The 27,708-nt window shown below is 35.8% G+C and overlaps 2 protein-coding genes across 13 annotated transcripts in view; one reads left to right on the top strand and one right to left on the bottom strand.

Annotated features, from left to right (window-relative positions):
• The window catches only part of MTMR2 (myotubularin related protein 2), a 95,943-nt gene extending 78,692 nt beyond the window's left edge, over positions 1-17,251 (top strand). For all 3 annotated transcript variants that reach the window (XM_032167197.2, XM_032167198.2, XM_058446947.1), the window contains 8 exons: positions 299-448; positions 1,190-1,378; positions 3,141-3,326; positions 6,183-6,389; positions 9,652-9,744; positions 13,124-13,237; positions 15,019-15,195; positions 15,880-17,251. In XM_032167197.2, coding sequence (XP_032023088.1) covers positions 299-448; positions 1,190-1,378; positions 3,141-3,326; positions 6,183-6,389; positions 9,652-9,744; positions 13,124-13,237; positions 15,019-15,195; positions 15,880-16,041 — 1,278 coding nt within the window. In that variant the 3' untranslated portion in view covers positions 16,042-17,251. The remainder of the gene's footprint in view (positions 1-298; positions 449-1,189; positions 1,379-3,140; positions 3,327-6,182; positions 6,390-9,651; positions 9,745-13,123; positions 13,238-15,018; positions 15,196-15,879) is intronic.
• A 1,426-nt stretch (positions 17,252-18,677) lies between these two features.
• CEP57 (centrosomal protein 57) overlaps positions 18,678-27,708 on the bottom strand; it is a 46,061-nt gene continuing 37,030 nt past the window's right edge. For 9 of the 10 annotated variants that reach the window (XM_058446948.1, XM_058446951.1, XM_058446953.1 and 6 more), the window contains 3 exons: positions 23,344-23,585; positions 22,029-22,173; positions 18,678-20,340 (listed from right to left, as the gene is read on the bottom strand). In XM_058446948.1, the coding sequence (XP_058302931.1) occupies positions 20,113-20,340; positions 22,029-22,173; positions 23,344-23,585 (615 nt within the window). In that variant the 3' untranslated portion in view covers positions 18,678-20,112. The remainder of the gene's footprint in view (positions 20,341-22,028; positions 22,174-23,343; positions 23,586-27,708) is intronic. The other variant, XM_058446949.1, reaches the window with a different exon arrangement.

Genomic DNA, 27,708 nt, shown 5'->3' with positions numbered 1-27,708 from the left:
TGAACTCTTACTGTTTCCTTCCTCCTCCTGAATATGCTTAGCACAGGCCCACACTCAATATTTAGTGAATTAATGTCTGTTATATTAACATCAAATTGAGTTCCACAAATGAATACGTATCCCTACATTAGAATATCTAATCCTAAAAGCCTGGTACAACAGGCTGACAACAGCTATCCCAACACTTTAGGAGATGGATAGTAGAGGTCAGAGAGATTGAACAGGATGGCTTCTGTCCTGGTGTCATTTAATATTTTAGTTATATAGTAATTTGTCTTATGTCTCATTTCACATGTAGGGAATTCCAAATGAAAGCTGGAGAATAACAAAGATAAATGAACGATATGAACTTTGTGATACATACCCTGCCCTCCTGGTTGTGCCAGCAAATATTCCTGATGAAGAATTAAAGAGAGTGGCATCCTTCAGATCAAGAGGCCGTATCCCAGTAAGTAGGAAGTTTGGATGAGCCTTTTCAGTGCTTTTTTACTCAACATAATGCTGAGATTAATGAGTGGGAGAATGGATTCAGGATATAAATAGCTATAGCAGCAGGTCTTTCATGGGGATATTGGAGATTTATTTATTTAGTAAAGTTAAAACTGGAAGAAAGACTTAAAGAGGCTTCTGGAGAGTGTGATATGGGTATTAGATAACTGCACAGAATTGCATGATTCTTCACTGAAAAACAAAGTTTGCTCTGTGTATTAGTCACTATTTATCTTATTGTATATTCTTTAGTCATGGTGATAAATGTTCTTTTTTTTTTTTTAAGTCCTAGAAAGAACACCACCTTACAAATTTATAACTGGATCTTAGAAAGATGAGCTTAAATAATTTTAGGTACAAAATTCATAGATTCTAAAGGCTTTTAGAACTGAGCAGTTTTACTAATATATTAAGTGGGGTTTACTTAGCCCTGTTTCACAGTATTTTTTTCAGGAGATAACATTTCCCAATAATCAAAGACTTTCCTAAATCAGTATCTGACTAAAGAATTAGACCAAGTTTTCCACATGCCAGAATTGGCTTGAAAGAAAGGTGATGATTTTTCCTAGCAGCCCCAGATGTCCTTTCATGGCCAGGCTTTGGATCCAATTAGAAAGCAGAGCTTTATTGAGTACTGTTTTTGAGAATTATAAACAGAGAAGTATGTAAAAGGTGTGTTACCATTTTTTTCCTCATTAAGGTTTTATCATGGATTCATCCTGAAAGTCAAGCCACAGTCACTCGGTGTAGCCAGCCCATGGTTGGAGTGAGTGGAAAGCGAAGCAAAGAAGATGAAAAATACCTTCAAGCTATCATGGATTCCAATGCCCAATCTCACAAAATCTTTATATTTGATGCCCGGCCAAGTGTTAATGCTGTTGCCAACAAGGTCAGATGGTCTCTTAGTAATTATAATTATGGTTTCATGGATCAGCTGAGTTTGGCAGGGCCACAGTGTAGTAAAAAGAGCTCAGGCTCTATAGTGGTAAAGGTATAGGTTCTAGTCTTGGCTTTTCAACTTGATGGTGTGATTTTGAGTTAGTTATTTAACCTCTTTAGACCTCAATTTGTTTATTGGTAAAAATGAGAATAATAATAGTTAACAGCATTGTTTTGGGAGCAAAAATCATTTAATAAAAAATAATGCATAACCCTTTGCTTACTCACATAATAACTAGGTGTTCAGTTATTCTTAGCTTCCCACTTCTCCAAAGTTGACAACTGAGCTTATGACTAACTGAAGTCCCAGTGTAGTACTGCTCTAGGAATATCGAATTAGTGTTCTCAGTGACTAGTAGTGCCCTCTTCTGACCGTCCTCCACCTGAACAGGTTATTCAGACTGAAGAACTGGCAGTTAGCTGTAGCTGATTGTTCCAGCAGAATAAATATTAGCATTGTGGAAACTGAAATTTTGGTTCAGTTGACCAAATCTATAGAAGGAGGGAAGGAGAAGACATAACTACTGCAGCAGGTACCATTACTGAAAAGCGCTCATCTTTTCAAGTGTACATTTCAGTGCTTTTAGTATATTCACAAAGTTGTACAACCATGCCACTACCTGACTCCAGGGCATTTTCATTCTATGTGTTTCTGTGACAGGTTCTGTATAGTTGTTACCACTGCTGTCTTTCTAGAATGTTGCAACAAATTTGAATTGAAAGTTCCTGTCTTATTCCCACTCTTCAGAAGTAATCCTTAACAGGTATCCATTGAAACACTGTTAATTCTAATTGTGCCAAACGATTTCCCAGACTCTCAGTGTCAGAAAGGAAGCTGAACTTCTGTTCTTTCAGTAATTTGTTGCTGGTTATGAGTTGTTGGGTTTTGTTGTTTTCAAAGGTGTGGGTCATATGATCACTTAATTTTATATAATTTACTGCTCCAGTATTTTCCTAATTTGTTTCTATTAGGGCTCTAAGTAGTATGATTCTACATGAGTTAGGTAGGAGATAGAATATTTTATTCATGAAATATAAAAAGATTAAGTCCAGAAAAATAAGGTTCTTCTTTCTAGCCATAGCTTATTTTGAACACCAAATATTTTCTCATTCTATTCTGTAGATGTAGATTTAAGTCTTTGAGAACATTGATGATGATAGCATTCTGTGCTTTTATCCTTGTTCTTTTTATTTAAAGAGAATTATGTGGTTAAAAAAGACACAGGTCATTTTGATTGCAAAGAATTTATTTCTCAGATATGAAGATTAAAATGAGGTGAAGAGGCAGGGAGGTGAAGAAGCATAGGTGAACCAGACATGTGGTCTCAGCACATGAAACTTACAGTCTGGTAATTTCAGTATATATGAAAGGAAGTTTTCTGTAAGAACTTATGTTTGGGTAGGACTTGGCATATGGGCTGGGAAAATTTAGTGCTTTACAGTGTTTAAATACCTTCCTATGTGTTTCATATTTAATTTTAATAATGGCCACATGAGCAAGTCAGAGTACGTATATATTCATTTTGTATAGAAGAACATGAGGAAGCGAGTGGTTGTGCTAAATAAGTTGTCCTGAGCCATCCATATTTTCCTGTGAAGTTTTCCTGGTCTCCAGTAATATGTATCATCTTTTATGCTATTGGATATTTTATATCACTTGTTTACAGATGTGCATTCATTTATGATTTTCCATGATGTGTGCTTTTTTCCAGGCAAAGGGTGGAGGTTATGAAAGTGAAGATGCCTATCAAAATGCTGAACTAGTTTTTCTGGATATCCACAATATTCATGTTATGAGAGAATCATTACGAAAACTTAAGGAGATTGTGTACCCCAACATTGAGGAAACTCACTGGTTGTCTAACTTGGAATCTACTCATTGGCTAGAACATATTAAGGTGGGTGTGTGTTACTATATCCCAAACAAACACTTTCTCTACCCCTTTGTTTATATTAGCTTTTTACTTATAATTGAAATCAACATGAAGGTACCTTTCTAAACAATGAAAAATGGGTAAATGCTTTGATACTTGGAACTACTACTCAATTTTAATGTTTGAATGAATTGGTTTTTTATATTGTGCATTTGGTTATGTTGTACTTCTTTTGTTCCCCCTCTCCCATCCTATCTGAATTCGAACCATCCTTCAGATTCCAGTTCATATTTCATTTCTTCCATAAAGTCTTCCCAGATTGCATCCTTTTCCATTTTCTCTGAACTCTTTACCCTGTCTTTCCATCTAATCAGGAACTAGCCTGTACTTTGTTTGCTTTTGTGTGTCAACCAATGTATATTGCTAATTTATGGAGACCAAGACTGGATAAATCCTATATATAGTTTTTTGTCCTCTCAGAAGCTAGGGCAGCACTATCCGTGTGAATAGGTACCCAATAAATATTAGTTGCCTGATTTGTGAAGTTAAAACCATTCTGATCAGGGAAATGAGGTGGAGTGATTTGGTTGCATGAGCCACACTGAGTGCTAAGTCATTCGCAGAGCACATGTCAGTGCTAATTTACCTAACATGCTAATTTAATATACTTATATTTTCAGATGTGGTCTGTCAGTAACATAACTCACCAAAATATAGGCTTATGTAACCACATATATAAATATTATGAGGCAATGGGAAATGCAGTCTTTCATGTTAAGAAGGAGGATACTTCTACTCACATTAAAATCTCTGAAGTTCAGCCGGGCGCGGTGGCTCACGCTTGTAATCCCAGCACTTTGGGAGGCCGAGGCGGGCGGATCACGAGGTCAGGAGATCGAGACCACGGTGAAACCCCGTCTCTACTAAAAATACAAAAAATTAGCCGGGCATGGTGGCGGGCGCCTGTAGTCCCAGCTACTCGGAGAGGCTGAGGCAGGAGAATGGCGTGAACCCGGGAGGCGGAGCTTGCAGTGAGCCGAGATTGCGCCACTGCACTCCAGCCTGGGCAACACAGCAAGACTCCGTCTCAAAAAAAAAAAAAAAAAAAAAATCTCTGAAGGTCAGACAGAATTGAAGAGAAAACCAAACTGAATAAGAATTTTAAATAGACCATTTTTACTACTGTTTCCCTTTGAGAAGCTTAGAAGCTTGAAAATCACCAAGTATAAACACTACTCAGCATGCTCATGTGGCCCATTTATTAAATTATGTGATGTGTAAATATACAGCCTTAGGCTTGATTTGGAACTAACATAAATCACTGTGTTTGATTCTGAAAACTCCAGATATTTAATTTGCAGTTTCAACATGGTCTCTAAAAGGCTGACTATAACAGAATCAAATTTCCCTAGAGGTATAAGACATATAGTTGGGCTAAACTACTTTATTCCAATCCTTATCACACAAAGAAAGTTTATTCACTCAATCACTCTCTTCTGGTCTCTGCTCAAATACCACCTTTCTGAGAGAGGCCTTTCCTAGCCTCTTTACAAAACAAGAGTTCTACCAGCATTCCCTATAACTTCTATGGAGCGTTTTCACTTATTGCCATCTGGTATACTGTGTATTTCCTTGTTTATTTGTGACTGGTGGGCCTTGCCCAAATAGAATATAAACTTCAGTAAGCAGGAACTTTGTTCCCTGCTGTATGGCCCGTGCCTAGAGCAGTATCTACCTTCTAGTAAGGGACTCCATAAATGTTTATTTAATGAATGAATGAACAATTACTACTTAGGATAACTCTTCCTGATCAATCTTAACTAAGCCTTTGGGTTAGTGATTCTTAACTTTGTATATGCACTAGAATTATAGGTGGAATTTATTTAAGATACTGAATTAGGATCATTGGACAATGAGGTCTAGGCACTTCAGGCTTACAAATGACTCTTGATATACAGTCAAGATCGTCATAGTACCCCATTTCCAGAATATGCTTATAGCTGTGATCAAGGGGAGGTTATCATATTTCCAAACTTAATAATCTGTTTTCTTTCATTCTCATCTGTGTATGTAGAACTATACTGTTTTTCAAGTATAATACAATATGGCCATTGCAGAGAAGAATAGGGCTGTATTGTCTTTTTTTTTTTTTTTTTTAAGATACCATACTTTTGTGTTTCTTTTTTGGTTATATCTAATTATGTTTAGTTTTAACTCAAGATCGATTTCAGAAAAGGTAAGTTATTTTGCAAAGGATTTCTGCATATTTAGAAAAACAAGAGGAAGTTATTTTAACAGATTGACATATTAATCTGTGAATTTTCATGCATAGTGTTACAGAAAAGTAGCTCACTCTAAAGTTTATACTGTGCTTGCTGTATGCTCTGTGACATAAAAATCTTTAGTCAAAACAATACAATAAATGCTATAGAGTATTTTAAAAGAGGTCCAGTATTATTGCTTTCAGGTACTTATCCCAATTTGGTTTAAGCATTGTTTTAAATCATAAAAAGGCTTCAATTGCCATATCAATTATTTTTATTTAAATAGATGATGGAATATTTGATTCTTAGGAACAGATCTCTTTAGAACTTTTCTAAGAAGAATCTTACACCATGATTTATTTAGCACCCAAAGGTACTTTTGATTTGGCTATTTCACTGGGCAAATTAATAGGAGTCAGCAATTATGAGGTTTTTCTAGTTTTAAAAGCAAAATTTATATATCTTCTACCATTAAAAAAAATTCTTCTTAGTAAGGGACAAATGTTTTTCCTCATGTTATTGAAATAATGATCCCTCATAAGCTGTATTAGTAAATTTTGAAGAAGGAAGTATTTACCTTGTTTAAAAACAGTTTATTAAAAAATCTGTTTTCCAGCTTATTCTTGCAGGGGCTCTTAGGATTGCTGACAAGGTAGAGTCAGGGAAGACGTCTGTGGTAGTGCACTGCAGTGATGGTTGGGATCGCACAGCTCAGCTCACTTCCCTTGCCATGCTCATGTTGGATGGATACTATCGAACCATCCGAGGATTTGAAGTCCTTGTGGAGAAAGAATGGCTCAGTTTTGGACATCGATTTCAACTAGTAAGTAAGGAACCTTGACTTTTGATATATCACATGCATCTCATGCCAAGGCATGTGAAAAAAATGTGTTTTTTAAAATAAGATATTCATCTGAAATTGATCATTTATCTAGTGGGATAAACGTGTTTGCTTGTTTTGGAAAGCATTAAGATATCCCTAACATGACTAGTCTGGAGCCAAAGCTAGCTATTTGCCAAGCGTCTGACCCAGTCTGTTCTGTGATCTCCACTGGGAAACATCCGATATCATTCAGTGATGTCCACGGGTGTTTCTGGGCAGGCGTTTTCCTAAATAATTGAAAAACTTTTAGAAGGGTCTTTACCCAGATGCTCTCTGTAATGTTTACCTTTAGTATCCAGTAGTTACCAGAGTATACCAGCAGTGTTTATACAGTTGTCCCATGGTATATGTGGGGGCTTGGTTCCCAGATCCCGTGAACAGGCCAAAATCCACACATATTCAAGTTCTGAAGCTGGCCCTGCCAGGACCATGTAAAGTCGGCCCTCTTTGTATGTGGGTTCCGCATCCTGCATTTGGCTGAAACAAATCTGCATGTAAGTGGACCTGTGTGCAGTTCTAACCGTGTTGTTCAAGGGTTAACGGTAACTTGAAAGGAACAGATATTTAAAGTTAGTCTGCTCTTTTGAACTTGAACTGTTAAATAAAATTGGGTACCTGGAGTGTTAATTCAGATGGCTCACATTTTGCCGTTCTCTACACAATGTACTTATCATGAAACGGCCATTTAAAACAAACTCGTACTTCAAAGAATCAAGTTTTAGTCAGCCAAAGCTGCACATGTTCATATAAATGTGTTCAAAATCAAACATTTTGGGGTGTTTGAAGTTGCTATGGATTCCTAAATTGCTAACTCTGGTTACCTACTCCCCCCCCCGTTTTTTTACCTAGTTATATTCTGAAAATAGAATTTTGACAATTAAAGGGCATCCAGTCAAGAGGATTTGCTCATAAGGTTAATGTAGAGTAATGATTCTCAAACTTTTTGGTTTCAGGACCCCCTTTACATTGTTAACAATTATGGATAGAACTTTTTTTCCTAACTCCCCAAACTCGTTACCCAGAGAACTTTATGTGAGTTATATCTATCAATATTTGCCATATTGAAAATTAAATTTGAAAAAATTTAAAAATATTTCTTAATTTAGGAAATAAGCTTATTATATATTAACAGAAATATTTAAATGAAAAAATAATGTTTTCCAAAACAAAAAGTTTAATGAAAAGACTGGCATTGTTTTACTTTTGCAAATTTAATGAGTTTGGCTTAATAGAAGATAGCTGAATTTTATATCTATTTTTACCTTCAATCTGTTATGTTTTGTTGGTTTTAAGTATATGAAGAAAATCTAATCATATACAGATATGTAAGTGGAAAAGTAGAAAGTATTCTAATAGCTTTTTCAGGGAATTGTAGATATTCTTCTTTGATACTATGCCAGAACTTGATAAATGGTAGTTTCTTAGAGGTTAGTTGTTACATGGAATCCAAAATCAAGTTAATGAATTTTTTTTATCATTAAATTCCATTGGTCTCACTTCCATTTTGAATAGATCTTTTACCCATGTGTGGTTTTGTAACATCACATATTGGTTATGTGGAAAATACGGGCTTATTGAGTTACACAGATCTTCCAAATGTAAATGCATTTCATCATATAATACCATAAAATCACACTTGTTAATCATCACCATTGATTTTGTCAGAAAAGCCTTCAAGTATTTTTAAGCTCATTATGGTGGGCAAAAGTTCACCAAAAATTGAGTTTTCACTCAAAAGCTTGGATTTTTTCATTGACAACAAATATTGTCAGCTGTTTTCCTTTCAGTGATAATTCACATTGTACATTTTCAAAAAAAAAAAGTCTTTAAGTCTTTCTAACCACAGTGCATACATTAATTTTTCTTTCAAGTAAAAATGATGAGAAAGTGCTGTCTCCTACCATACTACATGCAGCAGCAAAGAGTTACACATATTTCCCATTTTGTCACACAGACCATTAAAAAAAAAGTGTACTGAAGGGATGAGATTTAATAAAATTAGTAATTTTTACTGCCTTGTTAAGTACGCTGGCATAAGAGAAACCAACTTTTTTTCTTTAATTTAACTGTGAGTGTCTGGTAGGGTAGAATACAGTGGGTACGAATGCAGTTTTAATTATAAGCATTGGCCTGCTTGATGCCTGCAAAGGCACCAGAATTTTTATCCTTCATAACTTCTGCACCATTAGTGCAAATGCCAACACACTGAAAAAGGTTAATAATGTCTTAATATTATGAAAACAGTTTTGACCTCACAGCCCTTGGATGTTTGTGGACCACACTTTTAGAATTCCTGCTTTGGGGTAAGGAGCAGGATTCTGTTTTCAGTTATCTGAGTCAAAGGTCCTCAGAGGAAATAACTGAGAAACTAGGTAGATGACTGCATGCTTGGAGGGTGGATGTCAAGCATTTTTGACACGTTTTCTAAGATGTGTGCTAATATGGTTCCTCCTGATGAAGACACATTAGTGCTAAGATAGGATGGGGTACCCTTCACTTGGTGGTCAAGATATTAACAGAGAATGGTGCTTTCTGAGGCCAGTGTCCATGTAACTTATTTCTCAGACAGAAATGAAAATCTCCAGGACAAAAATCTGGCCTCTGAGTTCTGACTGCTTCCATCTTTTATTAGCAACCTTTTAGGATCTGGGTTTATTAAACAGAGTAGTAATTCATATTACAAGCACTTGTGTCAGAAAATATCTGAGCAGTTTGCACATCAGAATGTTAGATTTCTGCTTGGCAGGATAATGGGTGATTTTTTACTTACTTTGCAATGCTCTTTAAAAGACTTTCTGAAAATTTTTATGTATTTGAGACAGGGCCTTGCTTTGTCATGCAGGCTGGAGTGCAGTGGTGCGACCGTAGTTCACTGTGGTCTTGTACTTTTGGGCTCAAGCCAGCCTCCCACCTTAGCCACCTGAATAGCTAGGACTACAGGTGCATGCCACCATGCCTGGCTTTTAAAAATTTTTTGTAGAGATGGGGTCTTGCTATGTTGCCCAGACCCATCTCGAATTCCTGGCTCCATGTGATCCTTCCACCACAGCCTCCCAAAGTGTTGGGATTACAGGTGTAAACCACAGCACCCAACTTTGAAAATTTTTAGACTACTGACCAATTATTATTTTTTAAAAAAATTATTTCCATCAAAACATGAAAAATCCCCTTAAGTTCATATATTTCACTCTTTTTGCTTCAGAGAGTTGGCCATGGAGATAAGAACCATGCAGATGCAGACAGATCGCCTGTTTTTCTTCAATTTATTGACTGTGTCTGGCAGATGACAAGACAGGTAATTTATCTGGCCTATCTATTCTTACACATCTCCTTTCAGTTTTCCTGTCAGAGTGGGGAGATTTGGTCACTGATTATCCTATAAATCATTAAATGGAAATTCTTGTAACATCTCCATGTCCATGTGAGAGCTATTATTTATTGTCACATTATGAATCAGGTTAAAGATTAACACTTGAAAATTTGATTCTATTGGTATTCCAATGAGTAGCATTGATAATAACTCCCGAGAGGTTTTATCCTTTGTTTTGAACAAATAGTGTTAAATAGGCTCACCTAGAAGCTCATTTATATATTGCTAAGAGTGGAGAAAAAATAAGCTAGGTACTACAAGCAAAATAAAATCTTTTAAGTAACTTTAACTGTTAATTTTTTTTTTTTAATTTCAATCTGCTTCTTCTGAAAATTTTTATTTTAAGGGAAAAATGTTTATATAGAAAGCAACAAGGGAGGCACATATCACATCCAGTTCTTTTTATTTTTTGGCATAGAGAGAACTATTATGGCTTTTAGAACTTCTAACAAATTTATTTGAAATATTAATATAAATGAATTTAATCTTTTGGAAAGAGCAGAGGGGACTGAGAAAACATCTGGTTTATTGTGAGATCACTTTATTAATGAGGCGACGGGTCATTGTCTTAAAAATATGACTTAATTCTGACTCAAACCATCTCGAAACCCTGTTGGATGCAGCTCATTGGGAGATAATTATTTACCCAAGGGTTTATTAGACCCCAAAACAACTGGAAGTCTGAATTGTTTTTACTTAGATTGCCATATGAATTTAAAGTAGGGCAAGTGCTGGCTCTGCCTGGCTTTGGATCATATTTATTTAGGAGCATATTTTTAGCTTCAATAAAATACTATTTATTTCAATACAAGAAAATTAATGGTAATCAGGTGAAATAATCATCAATTATATATTTAATAGTCCCTTGCCTCCATAAACATTTCTACTTGGGTGAATTATTTAGAAACTGTTGAGTTAAATGAAGCATTTTCGTAGCTATGACTACAATATGATGAGACTAGTATTTTAGCATATATACTGAAAAGGTGTATATAATTCAGTTTTGGTTTATAAATCAGACCTCTGGTGTGTTGCGAGGTAGGAGGAAGGAAAGGTGCAATGTTTAGTACTTTCTTGGATTAGGTTTGACTTTTTCCTTTGGAATTGGCTTTGAGGCAGTACATCAGCTACCTAAGTCCCTACAATCCTTTTTTGGATGTTTGACCCAAAACATTAGGACCCCACTTTTGACTATTACCATATTCAGTTTTAAATAACCTTTGACTCTTGGCAGAAATCAAATTCGCCATCAAAGGAGTAGGAAAGCTCTTTGAAACTCTGGTACTGTTGATGGTTGTGTGTACTGCTTTCCAAGGTGAATACCTTGAAGGAAACAATGTGTTTGAATGTATCAGTTCTGATATGTTTGCTAGAAAAAAAGCACATTTACCAATTTCTTGCAAAGAAGAGTACATGATAATCTACAGCCAACCACCCTGAATGCACCCATCTCATCTGATTTTGGAAGCTAAGCAGGGTCGGGCCTTGTTAGCACTTGGATGGGAGAAGAATACATCATAATACATTTCTTCCTTAGTAATTTTAATTTTGGTAACTTTTTATATGCTGTATATCTAAAAGTAGTTTAACCCTAATTTTGAGCCTGGCACTAAATAAAAGAAAATCAGTTTAAATCTGTATTTTTGATAGAACCTAAAATACTTTATAGCCATCTTCATTTTATACACCTAGTGTTTTTCTGTATATTTTCTTCCTGAATATAAAGCATATTAACTAGTCATAATGTTTGTTAGCAATTGTCAGTTTTATAAATACTTGAATACTAGTAGAGAGACTTGAATAGCACATTTGTCAAAACAGAACCAACTATATTATGACAGCCAGATTCTATACCTCTCCTCCTATTTCCATCCTCATCTCTGTCACCTCAGCCCTGAGATCAGGAAGCAATTGTTGAAGGGCCTTTTAGATTTTAAACATGTAAAGAAAACAAAATAGTTCTCTTCTGCTTAGGGTTTTAAAAGCAATAGCTGCAGTTAATGCCCTGCTATTTTAGTTTCTTTGTGAGGAAATGCCTACTGATTAAGCTGTCTTCTCATAACTGAGCTGATAGTTTTGCCAAGAAGATGAAAAACTAATCGCAGGCTTAGATCCTTGGGATTGCTATTTAGTGATTCAGGATGCATTCATATTTTGCTAATAATAAGGCTGTTAAGACTGTGAAAAATATAGGAGGTGGGATTTATTTTTTAAAGGAATAAATGGGATTTGACAAAGTTTTTTACAATTGGCTTTTTGTTGTGGAAATGCTTGGTCATCTTCTGCTTGATCATCTGCTTCATTCAGCTTCACAGCCACAAAAATCAAGGCCTAGTAAGTGCCCTTTCTGATTTAGGAAATTTGTCATGTTACCCTGTGTATACTTGCTAAAATGTAGGAAACTTCAAGGCAAAGTTGTTTTCATCCCTGTTCCATTTTGCTGTTTATACTATTTTCCTCCACTATAAAGAAAGGGATCTAAGATGTAAAAGCTTGGAAGCAATGTGTCTTTTCACAGTCTGCAATCTAAATATTTATATAATTTCTTATCACGTACAGCCCTATAATTGGTAGAATCTTACATAGAAGCTTCCAAATAATTCTGAAATATTAGATAGGATGGATTAAACGAAACCTTCTAACTTTCAGGGGTTCGTAATTTTTCATTTGATTAGTCCCCTAAAATTGTGTTGGGTTAGAGAGTGAATTTTCTTTTTGTTAGATGCTGCCAAAATAGTGGCTTACAAGGGACTCTGGTTTGGTGGGATGGATGTTCCCTGAAAAGTTTAGGTCAGTGCAAAAGTAATTGCCATTTCAATGGCAATTACTTTTGCACCACCTAAATAATAGGTTGGTTGACTTGTAAATTATCTGCCTTAGATGTTTACTTTTGTGTATTGCTGACATTTTCTGGAGACATTATTGGCATTTTGTGTGTAATCCTTAAAAAAGAAAAACAACTATGTTGTTGAAAATTTAAAGAATCTTAATGTTGTTTGTGGTCATTTTTGGCAGAGAATGCCTAGAGTTGCCAGAATTGCCTAAGTCAAAATTCAGCCTGCAAGTTTAGGGTTAGCAGACATAGCAGATACAGAAACATCATGATCAGAAAAGTGATAACACGATTTTTGGAAAAAAAAAAAAAAAAAAAAAAAAACACAAATAATGCCATAATGGTTTGGAATAATGTAGATTTGAATGTTTAACTTAATTTTAAATGCTACCTCAAAAGGATCTACCCATACAGGGATGAATATGCTTGAAGAATGTCTTAATTTATGTGTTTGTGATGTTCGATTTGCAGTTTCCTACCGCATTTGAATTCAATGAGTATTTTCTCATTACTATTTTGGACCACCTATACAGCTGCTTATTCGGAACATTCCTCTGTAATAGTGAACAACAGAGAGGAAAAGAGGTAAAATATGCAACATGACCTTCCCATACTATCTGTACTGTATACTTTTCCCTAAAAGAATGTACTCTGTGATAGGTTTCAACTAAAGTCATTCTTTTGGGTCATACTTTATCTTACATGCTATAATAATTGATTGCTTCCTTCCATATATCTGGACCTGATATATTCTGAAGTATCTTTCTCACAAGGCTGAAGGTGCTAGCTAGCTGTCTGCTGAGTTCATGAGTGGGAAGTGGTTTCTGCTAAAGAGAACTGAAGTACGTGAAGTCTAAGGAGCACCAGTGTACCAATTTTTCTATGTAGAATGGAAATCCTTTACAGCTGGTGCAGAAAAATTTAATTAGCAGAAAATGTATATTCGAGTGAATAGGCAGCTCAAATTCCCAAGTATATCCTACTTATTGAGACATTTTAGGTTAAGTTTTTGAGTTTTTTAAGTTGTAAAGTAATACCATAAAAAAATTCAAATACTGAAAAGACGGTATGTAGAAAGTTAAAGTTTTTCGTTATCCCACTTTTCCCCCAAAGGTATCACTGTTAAGTGGGGTTGGTATTAAGAAGAAATGGTGTAAGGATTACATTTCAAGTTTTACTTCTTTATCAAAACTTGTCTATCCTATGTACCAACATCTTAATCATCTTGATTGGTATCACCCTCTGCATCAACTTTTATTCTAAAAAATGTGGTTATAAAGTATTTATGTTTTATTTTATAAAGCATAATAGGAATAAGTACTTGCACTGAAGCCCAGTTGCTGGGTTCAAATCTTGGATCTATCACTTACTGTAACAGTTCGCTTGGGGAAGTTAATGTCTGCTTTTGTAAAATTATGAAGATTATTAAATAAGCGATACAAAATACCACAAGAACTGCTATGTGGTATTTCCTAAACTTCCTTAAAGGCAGGTATTAAATTTTTAAATTCACCTTATGTCTTCAGTGTCTAGCATGCAGTAAATATTTCTATGCATAGCAGGCACTCAACAACTTAAGGAATGTTCATTAGAAATAGCATAGCTAAGTTTCAAAGATAGATAGTTTTATTTTTTGAAAGCCTTGGGTAGGAATCATTGATTATTTAAAAAAAACTTTTTAAATTGATAATAATATGCATACCATGAAATTCACTTTGTATAGTGTATAGTTGACTGGTTTTTAGTGTATCTATCTGAGTTGTACAGCCATCACCACATTTTCATTTCAGAATATTTCATCACCTCAGAAAACCTGTTAATAGTCACTCCCCATTCACCCCTGCCAAACACTAATGTTTTTGTCTCTAGATTTGCCTCTTCTGGACATTTCATATAAATGGAATCATTTAATATGTAAACCTTGTGTCTAGCTCCTTTCCTTTAATATGCTTTCAAGGTTCATACATTTTATATCATTTCTTTTTATGGCTGAATAATATTCCATTGTGTGGACATATTTTACTTATCCATTCGTCAGTTGATGGACTTTTGGGTTGTTCCCACTTCTTGGCTGTTAATGAATAATGCTGCTTTGAACATCTATAAAAAAGTTTTTGTACAGACATATGTCTTCCGTTTGTTGGGTATGTACAAGAGTAGAATCGTTGGGTCATATGGTATCTCTTTGAGGAACTGCAGACTGTTTTCCAGTACCCTCTGATCTTAAGTTGGTTTATCACTGAAGTCTCCAAGTCCACTTCCTCTAAAGAGATTTTAATGACAAGAAGGTACTTCTTTACAAATTTCATCTAAAGTGTAAATAGCTTATGTGGTGGAGAATCTTTACCTATTTTTCCTGCCTACAGAATCTTCCTAAAAAGACTGTGTCACTGTGGTCTTACATAAATAGCCAGCTAGAAGACTTCACTAATCCTCTCTATGGGAGCTATTCCAATCATGTCCTTTATCCAGTAGCCAGCATGCGCCACCTAGAGCTCTGGGTGGGATATTACATAAGGTGGAATCCACGGATGAAACCACAGGTATGTGCCTTACAATATACAATGGGAGTTTTCATTCATGCAATGCAACTTTGTCTCCTTAAAAGCAGCTGGAAAGATTATCTGTGCATGTTTAAAACCTTACCCATTGATAGGTACAATTGTATAGTAGAAAAATACTACACTGGGGCAGGGTTAATCAGTATACCTGGTTCTTAGGACTGCTTGTATGACATTGGACAAATCACTGCTGTCTTTTCTCGCATCTTCCCTCCTCTGTCTGGATAACCTCTAGGAGGTCTTGTTTTAATAAGCTGAAGAAAGTAGCTTTAGGAAAGTTAAAAGCTGAACAAAATTCTGGTCTACTGTGAATATATTTATGGAACATTAACTACTTAGAACTGTTTAAGACTAAAAACCTGTAAATAATAGGGAACCTTCTGACTACTGTCTTTTGTCTTGTTAATTATTTGTTGTATTTGGAAAAGTACCAGTTTCAGGAGCACCTACATAGCAGGTTATTCTTTGGAAATACTCAGGGGCACTGGGAAGCCAGTGAAAAGATTAGTGGTGTCCACAGTCCCTGTATTTAATTTCACTGAGGTGTTGGAAAGGTGTCACTGGTTCCAACAGCTGAAAAAACATATACCGCGACATTTAGGGAATGATTTGACCTGGCTTTGGTCAGGAGTGCCTAGTTTAATATTTTATGTTTTGCTCTTGCAGGAACCTATTCACAACAGATACAAAGAACTTCTTGCTAAACGAGCAGAGCTTCAGAAAAAAGTAGAAGAACTACAGAGAGAGATTTCTAACCGATCAACCTCATCCTCAGAGAGAGCCAGCTCTCCTGCACAGTGTGTCACTCCTGTCCAAACTGTTGTATAAAGGATTGTAAGATCAGGGGCATCATTGCTATATACTCTTGATTACACTGGCAGCTCTACGAGTAGAAAGTCTTCCGAATGTAGAACCCATCTATGAGAGAAAGTTCAGTCACTTTATTTATTTTAAATCTCTCTAGGATGAGTTTAGAACTGTAGCAGTGCAGGTGGCGTAAGTGAAATAACTTCATATGTAATTACATGATTATGATACTAATCTTTTAAGTATCCAAAGAATATTAAAATACTTCAATCCTGGATCCACAGTGGGAACAAGTTTAAATTAAAAGGCAAATGTTGTTACAAATTTTTGGCATCTGGTAATATTAAAACCATTTTAGAAATACACTCTGTGCTCACTATGCAGAGGAACATCAGTTTTCAAAAAAACACTGAAATTCTGTGGCATCACATATATTAATTCTGTGGCATCAAATATATTGGGCCTTGATGTCATGACAGATCAAACTCATTTGATATCCCTTTCTCCATTCTAGGTTTTTCTTTTTTTGCAGTAATTGATTTACCTTGATCACTTTTCAACTTCCATATTCTTCATATAGTAAAAGGCAAAGTGTTGAAGATATTACGGTGTGGTAGTAGTTGAAAATTATTGCCGTCATTATTTACATACTTAAAACATATTAGCAAGTTGATCCAAAATGGGAGGCCTTATAGATGTGCTTGGGGGAAAACGAAGGGGAGAAAGTAGCCATACAGGAGTTCAAAGAATTCCATGCCCTTCAGATTAGCCCCATTACCAGAAACATCATGGAAGATATTTAAAAAACTATTTACTACAGTGTATTTCACATGTCTGAACACACAGAAGTTAATTGGCAAGTTTTTAAGACGTATTTAAAAATCTTACTAGGATTGACATTTTTTCTGAAGTCTGTATAAATAGCTTATGGTGAGAAGTACTGTGCTCAAATTTTACATTTTTTTCCTTTGCAAATTCTGTAATTCCACTCAACGATTAAGTCTACCAAAGAACACACGGTATGTAAACGATGTATTACAATCTCAAAGCCAGTAAAAGAAATCTTGCTTCACTGTTCACCTGCTACAAGTGTAAGAGTTTGGTGCTGGTAGAAACATTTGACTCTGATGTCTATTTTATTCTACATAAGAGCCATATGTAATGTACTGTAACAAAGGAGCTTCTTGTCCCCTTGGTCTTTTAATTAAAACAAATTCCAACTGACTTTTAAGCTTTGTTCTTGTCCAAAGTTGCCGTTTCTTTTTTTTCCCCAGAAGTATTTGGAAATTATTGGAGGAAGATGCACCCCAGATGAAAATGTTCAATTTGTACCCATTTTTCCTTAACCAACACCCAAATCAAACAACTAAAATATACAGTGTTTTTCCACTCACTAATTCACTATACAGGGAGTCTGAACCTTAGCCTCCCTCTTGGTCTTGCAGTGAGGAACTATAGTTTCTATTAGTATATCCAATTTAGCAAAATTGGTACCAAAATGATTTCTTTGGTAATTGTGTGAAATATAAGCTTTTTAACAGGGCACTTAAGTGGCTAGCAAATCAGTATTAAAAATTAAGCTTTCTAAGTATTAAAAATTAAGCTTTCTCCAAGTATTTCACAAAGGCATCTGCCATTTTCCTCATTTAAACCTTGGTTATCTTGGCCTGATACCACATAAAAGAATGTAGAATGGCTGAAGAGATCAAGAATTTAAAGCTTCTAGTCTTAACATACTTGCATCCACTTCAAATTCAAATCAAAAGCCAGGGAAATCTAAGTGCAACCTTACCACTTCTCTGCTGAGAACCTTTCAGTGGTTCCCCCTCACCTTCTGCAGAAGTCTCCAATACGGAGTACATGCACTTCAGCATTTAATATATACCACTGGTGTGTGTGGAAGGGAGGGAGGAGGAATACTAGCCCTTTTTATATATTTACACAAGCAAAACTTTTAAATATTTGAATTGACAGTTACATGTTTCATAACTTTATATGTCTATTGGTTGTGCAGGTGTAATTTTTTCCCTCTTTGATTAGGGTTACAAAATTTAGAGACCAGTATGATTAAGTTGAAGCTCCTTGGCCTCCTTCGACCTAGTCTCTGCATACCTCAACTTTTACATACCAATGCTACTCTGTTGTTCACAATTGCCTCATGTAATCTCAGATTCCTGCCTCCCCACTTTTGTTCAGTCTATCTTGCGCACCTGGAACAACTGTTCTCCCTTGTGACTAATTCCTATTTTCTAGAGTTTAGGCATTATCTCTTCCTCTAGGAAGTTATCTGATTCATGACTGCCTTCTCTGACATCCCCACCTTCCTCTGTGCCCCCATAGCACTGTGTATACGGCTACTACCACTGCAGTTCACCACATTATATTGGAATGAACAATTCACATGTCTACCACAAGTCTGTAAACATAACCTTATTTGAAATGAATTGCAATAAAGCTCTGTTACAACGTAAGTGGATGGATGACACATTCCTCCACTGTAAACTTGCAGATAAGAAAACGGAAGCAGTATTTTTTCACTTCTCACCTGACAGTACAAAAAGCTGGAGTAGTTCAGTTTGAATCCTAGCTGAGAAATGGGGTGGGATTTAGCATCATTCAATCACCATTCTCCTAATTAGGACTCAGAGCCACTACAATTCAAATGATGGTTATACAATTTAATGACCTGAAATTCAAACAAGGAGATAACAGGAGTTTTTAATAGTTGAAATGGTGGTTGACACATATATTTATCATGTCACCAGAGCACTGTTTCTCACTTCCCTTGTGTCTATGGGCTCACAATTATTAATTCGATCAAGCTACAAACCTACTCATTAGAAAACCGGACACACAAGCACAAGTTTACAATTTCAGGAGAGTCACAAATAATACCCCAAAATCTATTTAAGGATCCTAAATTAAAGTCTGTTACTGTAGTATCTTGTATCATGAGGAAATCTAATATTCTTGGGCTCTCTTTCTATGTAAGCATGAGTATGGCAACTAAGTACTAGTTTTTTCTCATCGATACATTGATGTCCTATTTAGAAATGCATTTTTTGAGAGCTTATCACAAAGCCTTTATTAACAGGCTGTTAAGGAAAGTTGCAGTGTTTCCTTTAAAAAGGTGCTTTATTGACTTTAAATTTATAAAAAGTTAACATGTCTTGATCTAGTTGAAATTATGATTTATATCAACATGATAATTATGTGTACAGTTCATATTCCACTCCTACTGTACACCAGTAAAAGCAAATATTCAAAGGGTTCTCTAAGTTTCAAGATTAAAAACCATAATGCCTTGACGGAATATCATGATTACAAAGCAGGTATTAAGAACTGTGAAGGTATATGCTCACAACATATCCCTTCTCCCATTCTCAATTTATTCTAAAATCTCATTTATTTCACTGATAATTTGTTTATACTTTCAAAAGTCCTTTTATAATTTTTATAGATACAACTCAAAATGACTGCTTGGGTCTTTAAAAAATTAACAGATTAAAAAGCAATACAAGTGCACTTAGTACTGATCAAAGTCTGAAATGCCAAAAAGCAAAATAAAAATCCTCTGAAATATATATATATTTTTAAATATAGAAAAACTCCACCAATAGTAGAAACAAAGTATGTTTAATGGTTGCTTTGGAAAGGGGAAGTGGGCACTTCATGCCAGGGAGATTTAAAAATGAGACTTTTCAAGCAAGCACTGCCTATAGCATAGTCTCATATTTTCAAAATTTAAACCTAATTTTAATTATATATAAAGAACTATTTTAAAAAATCACACCCACAAGTAAAAAACTGGTAATCTGTTTACAAAGTGCAATATACCAGTACAGCAAACTCATCTCAACAAAACAAGATTATGTGTGGTTTCTCAGGCTTTAAAACTCCCCTGGTTTCCATTTAAATGCTTTAACATTGAGTCATCCTGCATACATGAAAAGCCTGTGTAATGAAGCCTGGGTCCCTAAACACCTGCTATTAATTCCAACATAACTGAGTATGAGACCTGGGAAGTAAACTGTCATCATCTGATTGATGAGGTACAGATTATCTGAATAAAATTTCTGACCTGGTTATGAGTCAGTAATCCCAACACAAACTACTGCTTTGTAATGAATTCTGTATGCTTTGCATGTCCTTCAATAACTGAAGATTTTTTCTCCTTTTTTCTCCAGGTCTCAGTTTGGTAAAATCTTTATTTGTGGTCCCTGTGATTCTAGAACGGCTGCTGCTGTTTCCTTCTTCATCAAGAGTCTTTTTGGTAGCTTTTAATTCCTTCTTCTGCTTCTCTAACTTCTGTTTCTCCAGCTATACCAAATAACCAAGGCAGGAAGGAAAAGGAGAATTTAATGAAAATATTTTTTTTCTGACAACAAAAATTACAAAAGAGTACCTTTTTTTGGTTAACTCTCATGCTAACTGAAACTCAATATATTCTAGGTTTTCTTTTAAAGACTTCAAAATCTACTGCACTAGTCATTTAACACTTAAATATTAATATAAATAAATATATGCTTAAAAATATATATATATATAACAATATACAAACAAGTAAACATGAGTAAACAAATTCTGGTTGTCCTAAATTAAGGCAGTATTGCCAAAGTACAGAACAGGGTGAGTGAGAAGGGGAGTTGAAGGAAAGACTCATGGAGGAGGCAAAAAATCAGAAACAGAGAAAAGAAGAACAGGAAGGATTTTCACAAATGGGAAAAGAGGAGAAAGGCATTCTAGAAACTAGTCTGAGGAGGCAAAGAAGCAATTTCCAGATGGATGAACAGATGTAATTGGTAATGTATTAATACTATGAAAAGAATTTTATTTTTGTTCCATTATTTTTAGAATAATTTTAAATAGGTGAGCTTTATTTTTACTTTAGCCAAACTGATGCTGGCATGTTGGTATTCCAATAGAATAAGTCTAATTAGTATAAGCAACAAATTAGACCATTACTCCTTACTCCTACAGGAATAATTTGCTTGTATTTCTTTTTCATTCATGAACTTTGAAAAAACAGCCAAAGTTTTAGAGTTGAAAAGGCTAGTTTCATCCTAGCTCTGCCATTTCCCAGTGAGCTGGTACTTGGGCAAGTTATTTAATTTCACTGAGGATATATGCATACTTTCCAGAAAATGTGGCCTAGCATCTACCTCATCTGTATGAGAATATACCCACTTCAGAAGCCTTTTGTGAAAATTAAATGAGATGACATACTCAGAGCACTTGGCACTGTGTGTCTATCATATGGCTACCAATCAACAGTCAACAAACCTGTTCTGCTCTCTGAACTTCTCAGCCTTCTCCATTTTAGTCAGTGGAATCACCATCCTGCCTAACTCCCTCTCCTTCTACATGATACCCAGCAGCAAGTAACCCCAATATTTTTTTTACTTCCAAAACATACCTCAAATCTGTTTACCTCTGCCCAAACCCAACTACTGTCTTGCCGACCACCTCTGATACATCTATAGTTGATCTCTCAGCCTCTGCCTTGATCCCATCACCCTACCCCTAGTCACTACAGTAATCTCTTAAATACATGAATCATGTTTCTCTCTGGTTGAAAACCCTTGAGTGTGACGTCACCACTGCATCTAGTAGTACTACATTGTTGGCTGTTATAAAATGATTAGTAACAAATATATTTCACATATTTAACATATGACTTATTCCTTTGGAAACAGAATTTCGCAGGTGCTTTTAAAAAAACAACTTACTTGGATAAACTCAGATTTAAATTCATCAAAGAAGTTAAAGCTTATTCATAAAGAATATTAAATATATTCAGTATTTGAAAGATGTTTCTTAGATGAATATGCTAAGTGACTAAAAGTGTCTTCTTAATCCACTTACCAATTCTCAATGAACGAATGTCTTCAGTAAAGAAGTATCTCCTGTAGATATTTATCTATGATACACTTAGTGTCATCATTTGAATTAAAATGTATTTTTTTTTCTTAATCATTAGAAACCTAAGTGAAGGAAAACTGAGTTACCTGGGCTTGGTATTTTCGAACTTTAGTTATTTGGTTGGCTTTTGCTTCCATCCTTCCCACTAATGCCTCCAATTCACACTCTAACTTGTCTTTCAGTTCAACAGTTGGCGACTCCTGGATAAGTTTTGCAAGCTGCTGGTGATCACTATATACAAAGCAGAAGTAGAACGTGGTTAAGTTTTCTGTGTTTCATGGTTAGGTCTATTATACCTTACTCATTATGAGTTACTGCTCCATGTGTTTAAAAAGTGACTCCATTTTTTGAACACAACAAGAAATTTTTTTTTTTTTTTTTTGAGACAGAGTCTTGCTCTGTCGCCCAGGCTGGAGTGCAGTGGCACGATCTCGGCTCACAGCAAGCTCCGCCTCCCGGGTTCACGCCATTCTCCTGCCTCAGCCTCCTGAGTAGCTGGGACTACAGGTGCCCGCCACCAAGCCCGGCCAATTTTTTGTATTTTTAGTACTATCGGGGTTTCACCCTGTTAGCCAGGATGTGATATGCCCACTTCGGCCTCCCAAAGTGCTGGGATTACAGGTGTGAGCCACCGTGCCTAGCCTAGATCAAGAAATTTTTAATTCAAAATATGAATTTAAAAGTTCAAGAAAGGCATTGGAGGGAAATGCAAGAGTTCTTAATTTCAAGGTTAATTCTTTATATTCTTATTTTCCCCAAAAGAGTATTGTATATGTAAAGGGAAGTCTACAGATGAATCTTGCTCTTCAAACACTCATGTCTTATCAGTTAAGTTTAGCTAAAATGAATGTAATGTCAGGTGCCAGATAATGATGTAGTAAACAACAGACCACATATACAACAGTGGTCCCATAAGACTTTAGTATCATATTTTTACTGTACCTAGATATTTATATACACAAATACTTACCATTGGTTACAATTGCTTATAGTATTTAGTAGTAGAGTAACATGCTGTATAGGTTTGTAGCCTAGGAGCAATAAGCTATAAGCTTAGCACACTCTTATGTTAGCACAAGGAAAAGAAAATCGCCCAATGATATATTTCTCAGAGCACATCTTTGTCATTCAGTGATGCATGACTGTGTATCGTAAGTTCTCAAAGAAATAAAACTTAAATATAAACCTTGGTCTTCAAAACATTTAACAGTATTTAAAAAAAGAGAGATTTTACCCTTATTAGTTGTATTTGTTAAAGTCCCAGTAACTTGGTTGGTATAAGGATTGTGCTCAACCATACTTGCTGAACAAAGGAAAGTAAGATTAATAAAGTCAACGAGTTTTAAAAAAATGAGATTTTAGAGCTAAATTGAATTAAAAAAAAAAAAAAAAAAAACTCACAAGCTCATTTGCCCAAATTCATCCTGTAAAGTCTGTAAGACTTCTGACAACTCCTCATTAATACCGTTGGAGGAGGGAGGTGTTACTGGCAACTTCTTACTTTTACCACCTCGTGAAGACACTTGCTTTGCCAAAGGAATACTGTTGATGACTCGATCATTGCACAAAGCTTTACTGTGTTGCTTCATCAGATGCAAGACAAGCTGAACATTGGCTACCACGGCATGGCTAGGACTTGTGGACTAAAGGAAGAAAAATGATGAAAGAAGTAATTGAAGTTATATTCTCTATACCACTTTCTATTCTCTAAGCCTAGGTAAAAAGAACTCTCCACCCCCCAAAGTAGAGCATATAAATCCTAAAATTATTCTGATCATGATTTTCTTCTATTTGAAATGCTTTGATATAAATCCACTAACTATGTTTCAGAATGGAAAATAAGGCCCTACATACACATCATTGAGCTGCAACCTACATTTCCTAGCCTCATGTCCTATCATCCTCCACTTCTCTCCATTTTGTGAACAAACCATATTTGCAGATGACATTTTTTTGGTGTGTTAGCAACATTTATATCATTCTTTAAAACCCAGTTCAAATATATTATTTTTAAAGGCTTCCTTAAAACTGTCAGGTAATCGATCAGTCCATTCTCAGATCACCTATAACACTTTTTACATCTCTCTCATAGCATTTATCATATTTTAATTGCTTTTACATATCTGTTTCACCTATTAAACAGTGTACATCCAGGTGGTAGAGACTACTGTTCTGTATCCTGGAATAATAGGAAGCACTAAATACATGTCTATCACATGTATAAGAAAAACCTGATCGACTTCTCAAAGATATTTTGTTTTTGTTTTAAACACTAAACCAACAATCTCAATGTACTATTCCACTTTATAAATAGATGGCTGGGCTTACTTGGCTCCATAAATATTATTAGACAGCATATTTAAAATGCAGGTTCCTAGGCAGCACACCAAACTCACTGCAGAGTTAGGGTTTGGAAATTTGTGTTTTCTTTTTTTTTTTTTTCATTTGTTTCCTGACCCTTAATTCGTCTTTAGATTAGGTGTATCTCCTAATGTGTCCTCCTCCCCACCCCACAACAGTCCGGGTCCATGAGTTCTCATTGTTCAATTCCCACCTATGAGTGAGAACATGCGGTGTTTGGTTTTTTGTCCTTGCGATAGTTTACTGAGAATGATGTTTTCCAGTTTCATCCATGTCCCTACAAAGGACACGAACTCATCATTTTTTATGGCTGCATAGTATTCCATGGTGTATATGTGCCACATTTTCTTAATCCAGTCTATCGTTGTTGGACATTTGGGTTGGTTCCAACTCTTTGCTATTGTGAATAGTGCCGCAATAAACATACGTGTGCATGTGTCTTTATAGCAGCATGATTTATAGTCCTTTGGGTATATACCCAGTAATGGGATGGCTGGGTCAAATGGTATTTCTAGTTCTAGATCCCTGAGGAATCGCCACACTGACTTCCACAATGGTTGAACTAGTTTACAGTCCCACCAACAGTGTAAAAGTGTTCCTATTTCTCCACATCCTCTCCAGCACCTATTGTTTCCTGATTTTTTAATGATGGCCATTCTAACTGGTGTGAGATGGTATCTCACTGTGGTTTTGATTTGCATTTCTCTGATGGCCAGTGATGATGAGCATTTCTTCATGTGTTTTCTGGCTGATACCAAAACCTGGCAGAGACATAACCAAAAAAGAGAATTTCAGACCAATATCCTTGATGAACATTGATGCAAAAATCCTCAATAAAATACTGGCAAACCGAATCCAGCAGCACATCAAAAAGCTTATCCACCATGATCAAGTGGGCTTCATCCCTGGGATGCAAGGCTGGTTCAACATACGCAAATCAATAAATGTAATCCAGCATATAAACAGAACCAAAGACAAAAACCACATGATTATCTCAATAGATGCAGAAAAGGCCTTTGACAAAATTCAACAACCCTTCATGCTAAAAACTCTCAATAAGTTAGGTATTGATGGGACGTATCTCAAAATAATAAGAGCTATCTATGACAAACCCACAGCCAATATCATACTGAATGGGCAAAAACTGGAAGCATTCCCTCTGAAAACTGGCACAAGACAGGGATGCCCTCTCTCACCGCTCCTATTCAACATAGTGCTGGAAGTTCTGGCCAGAGCAATCAGGCAGGAGAAGGAAATAAAGGGTATTCAACTAGGAAAAGAGGAAGTCAAATTGTCCCTGTTTGCAGATGACATGATTGTATATCTAGAAAACCCCATTGTCTCAGCCCAAAATCTCCTTAAGCTGATTAGCAACTTCAGCAAAGTCTCAGGATACAAAATTAATGTACAAAAATCACAAGCATTCTTGTACACCAATAACAGACAAACAGAGAGCCAAATCATGAGTGAACTCCCATTCACAATTGCTTCAAAGAGAATAAAATACCTAGGAATCCAACTTACAAGGGATGTGAAGGACCTCTTCAAGGAGAACTACAAACCACTGCTCAATGAAATCAAAGAGGATACAAACAAATGGAAGAACATTCCATGCTCATGGGTTGGAAGAATCAATATCGTGAAAATGGCCATACTGCCCAAGGTCATTTATAGATTCAATGCCATCCCCATCAAGCTACCAATGACTTTCTTCACAGAATTGGAAAAAACTACTTTAAAGTTCATATGGAACCAAAAAAGAGCCCGCATCGCCAAGTCAATCCTAAGCCAAAAGAACAAAGCTGGAGGCATCACGCTACCTGACTTTAAACTATACTACAAGGCTACAGTAACCAAAACAGCATGGTACTGGTACCACAACAGAGACATAGATCAATGGAACAGAACAGAGCCCTCAGAAATGACGCCGCATAGCTACAACTATCTGATCTTTGACAAACCTGACAAAAACAAGAAATGGGGAAAGGATTCCCTATTTAATAAATGGTGCTGGGAAAACTGGCTAGCCATATGTAGAAAGCTGAAACTGGATCCCTTCCTTACACCTTATACAAAAATTAATTCAAGATGGATTAAAGACTTATATGTTAGACCTAAAACCATTAAAATCCTACAAGAAAACCTAGGCAATACCATTCAGGACATAGGCGTGGGCAAGGACTTCATGTCTAAAACACCAAAAGCAATGGCAACAAAAGCAAAAATCGACAAATGGGATCTCATTAAACTAAAGAGCTTCTGCACAGCAAAAGAAACTATCATCAGAGTGAACAGGCAACCTACAGAATGGGAGAAAATTTTTGCAACCTACTCATCTGACAAAGGGCTAATATCCAGAATCTACAATGAACTCAAACAAATTTACAAGAAAAAAACAAACAACCCCATCAAAAAGTGGGCAGAGGACATGAACAGACACTTCTCAAAAGAAGACATTTATGCAGCCGGAAATTTGTGTTTTCAAGTCCTCCAGTTGATTTTGATTAGCCAGATTTGGAACCACCATACTAAGCTAAACATATGCTTTCCTTCTAATCTTAGTTTCTATTGTTAGCTAGCAATGTGAATGCAGCGGTATTATATATCACATCCAAGTGGGAGTTTATTACATCAATGCAAGGCTGGTCCACTATTCAAAACTCAATCGATGTAACCACTATTTTGCTCGTAACTTGTAATATATATTTAGTATACTAATTGCCTATAAGTACACTTTCAATATGCAATAATTTAAAAAATTCTCATTCTTATTTTTCTGATTATATTAATATGCACTTGACCCTTGAACAATGGAGGGGTTAGGGGCACCGACCACCCATGCAGTCAAAACTCTGCCATAATGAAACTTTTTTTTTCCTTCAACTTTTAAGTTCTGGGGTACATGCACAGGTTTGTTATATAGGTAAATGTGTGCCATGGTAGTTTGCTGCACAGATCAACCCATCACCTAGGTATTAACCCCAGCATCTATTAGGTACTCTTCCTGATGCTCTCCCTCCCCGTTAACCAACTCACCCACCAAACAGGCTCCAGTGTATGTTGCTCCCCACTATGTGTCCATGTGTTCTGGTCATTTGGCTCCCACTTATGTAAGTGAGAACTATAATAAATTTTGCCCTAAAATGTAACTAATAGCCTGCTGTTGACTGGAAGCATTTATATTATGTTTTATGTATTATAAACAATATTCTATAAGTAAAGTTAGAAGAAAGTATTAAGAAAATCCTAAGGAAGAGAAAGTATATTTACTATTCATTAACTGGCTCACCATACAGGCCTTCATCCCCATTATCTTCACTGTTGAGTAGGCAGAAGGGTAGGATTGGTCTTGCTGTCTCAGGAGTGGCAGAGGCAGAAGAGGTGGAGGGGGAGGCAGGAGAGGCT

This window comes from Hylobates moloch, unplaced genomic scaffold, assembly GCF_009828535.3.
Source record: "Hylobates moloch isolate HMO894 unplaced genomic scaffold, HMol_V3 SCAFFOLD_11, whole genome shotgun sequence".
In the NCBI taxonomy this organism is placed as follows: domain Eukaryota; kingdom Metazoa; phylum Chordata; class Mammalia; order Primates; family Hylobatidae; genus Hylobates; species Hylobates moloch.
Note: the sequence above shows the minus strand (reverse complement) of the source record. Positions and strands in the feature narration are given on the sequence as shown.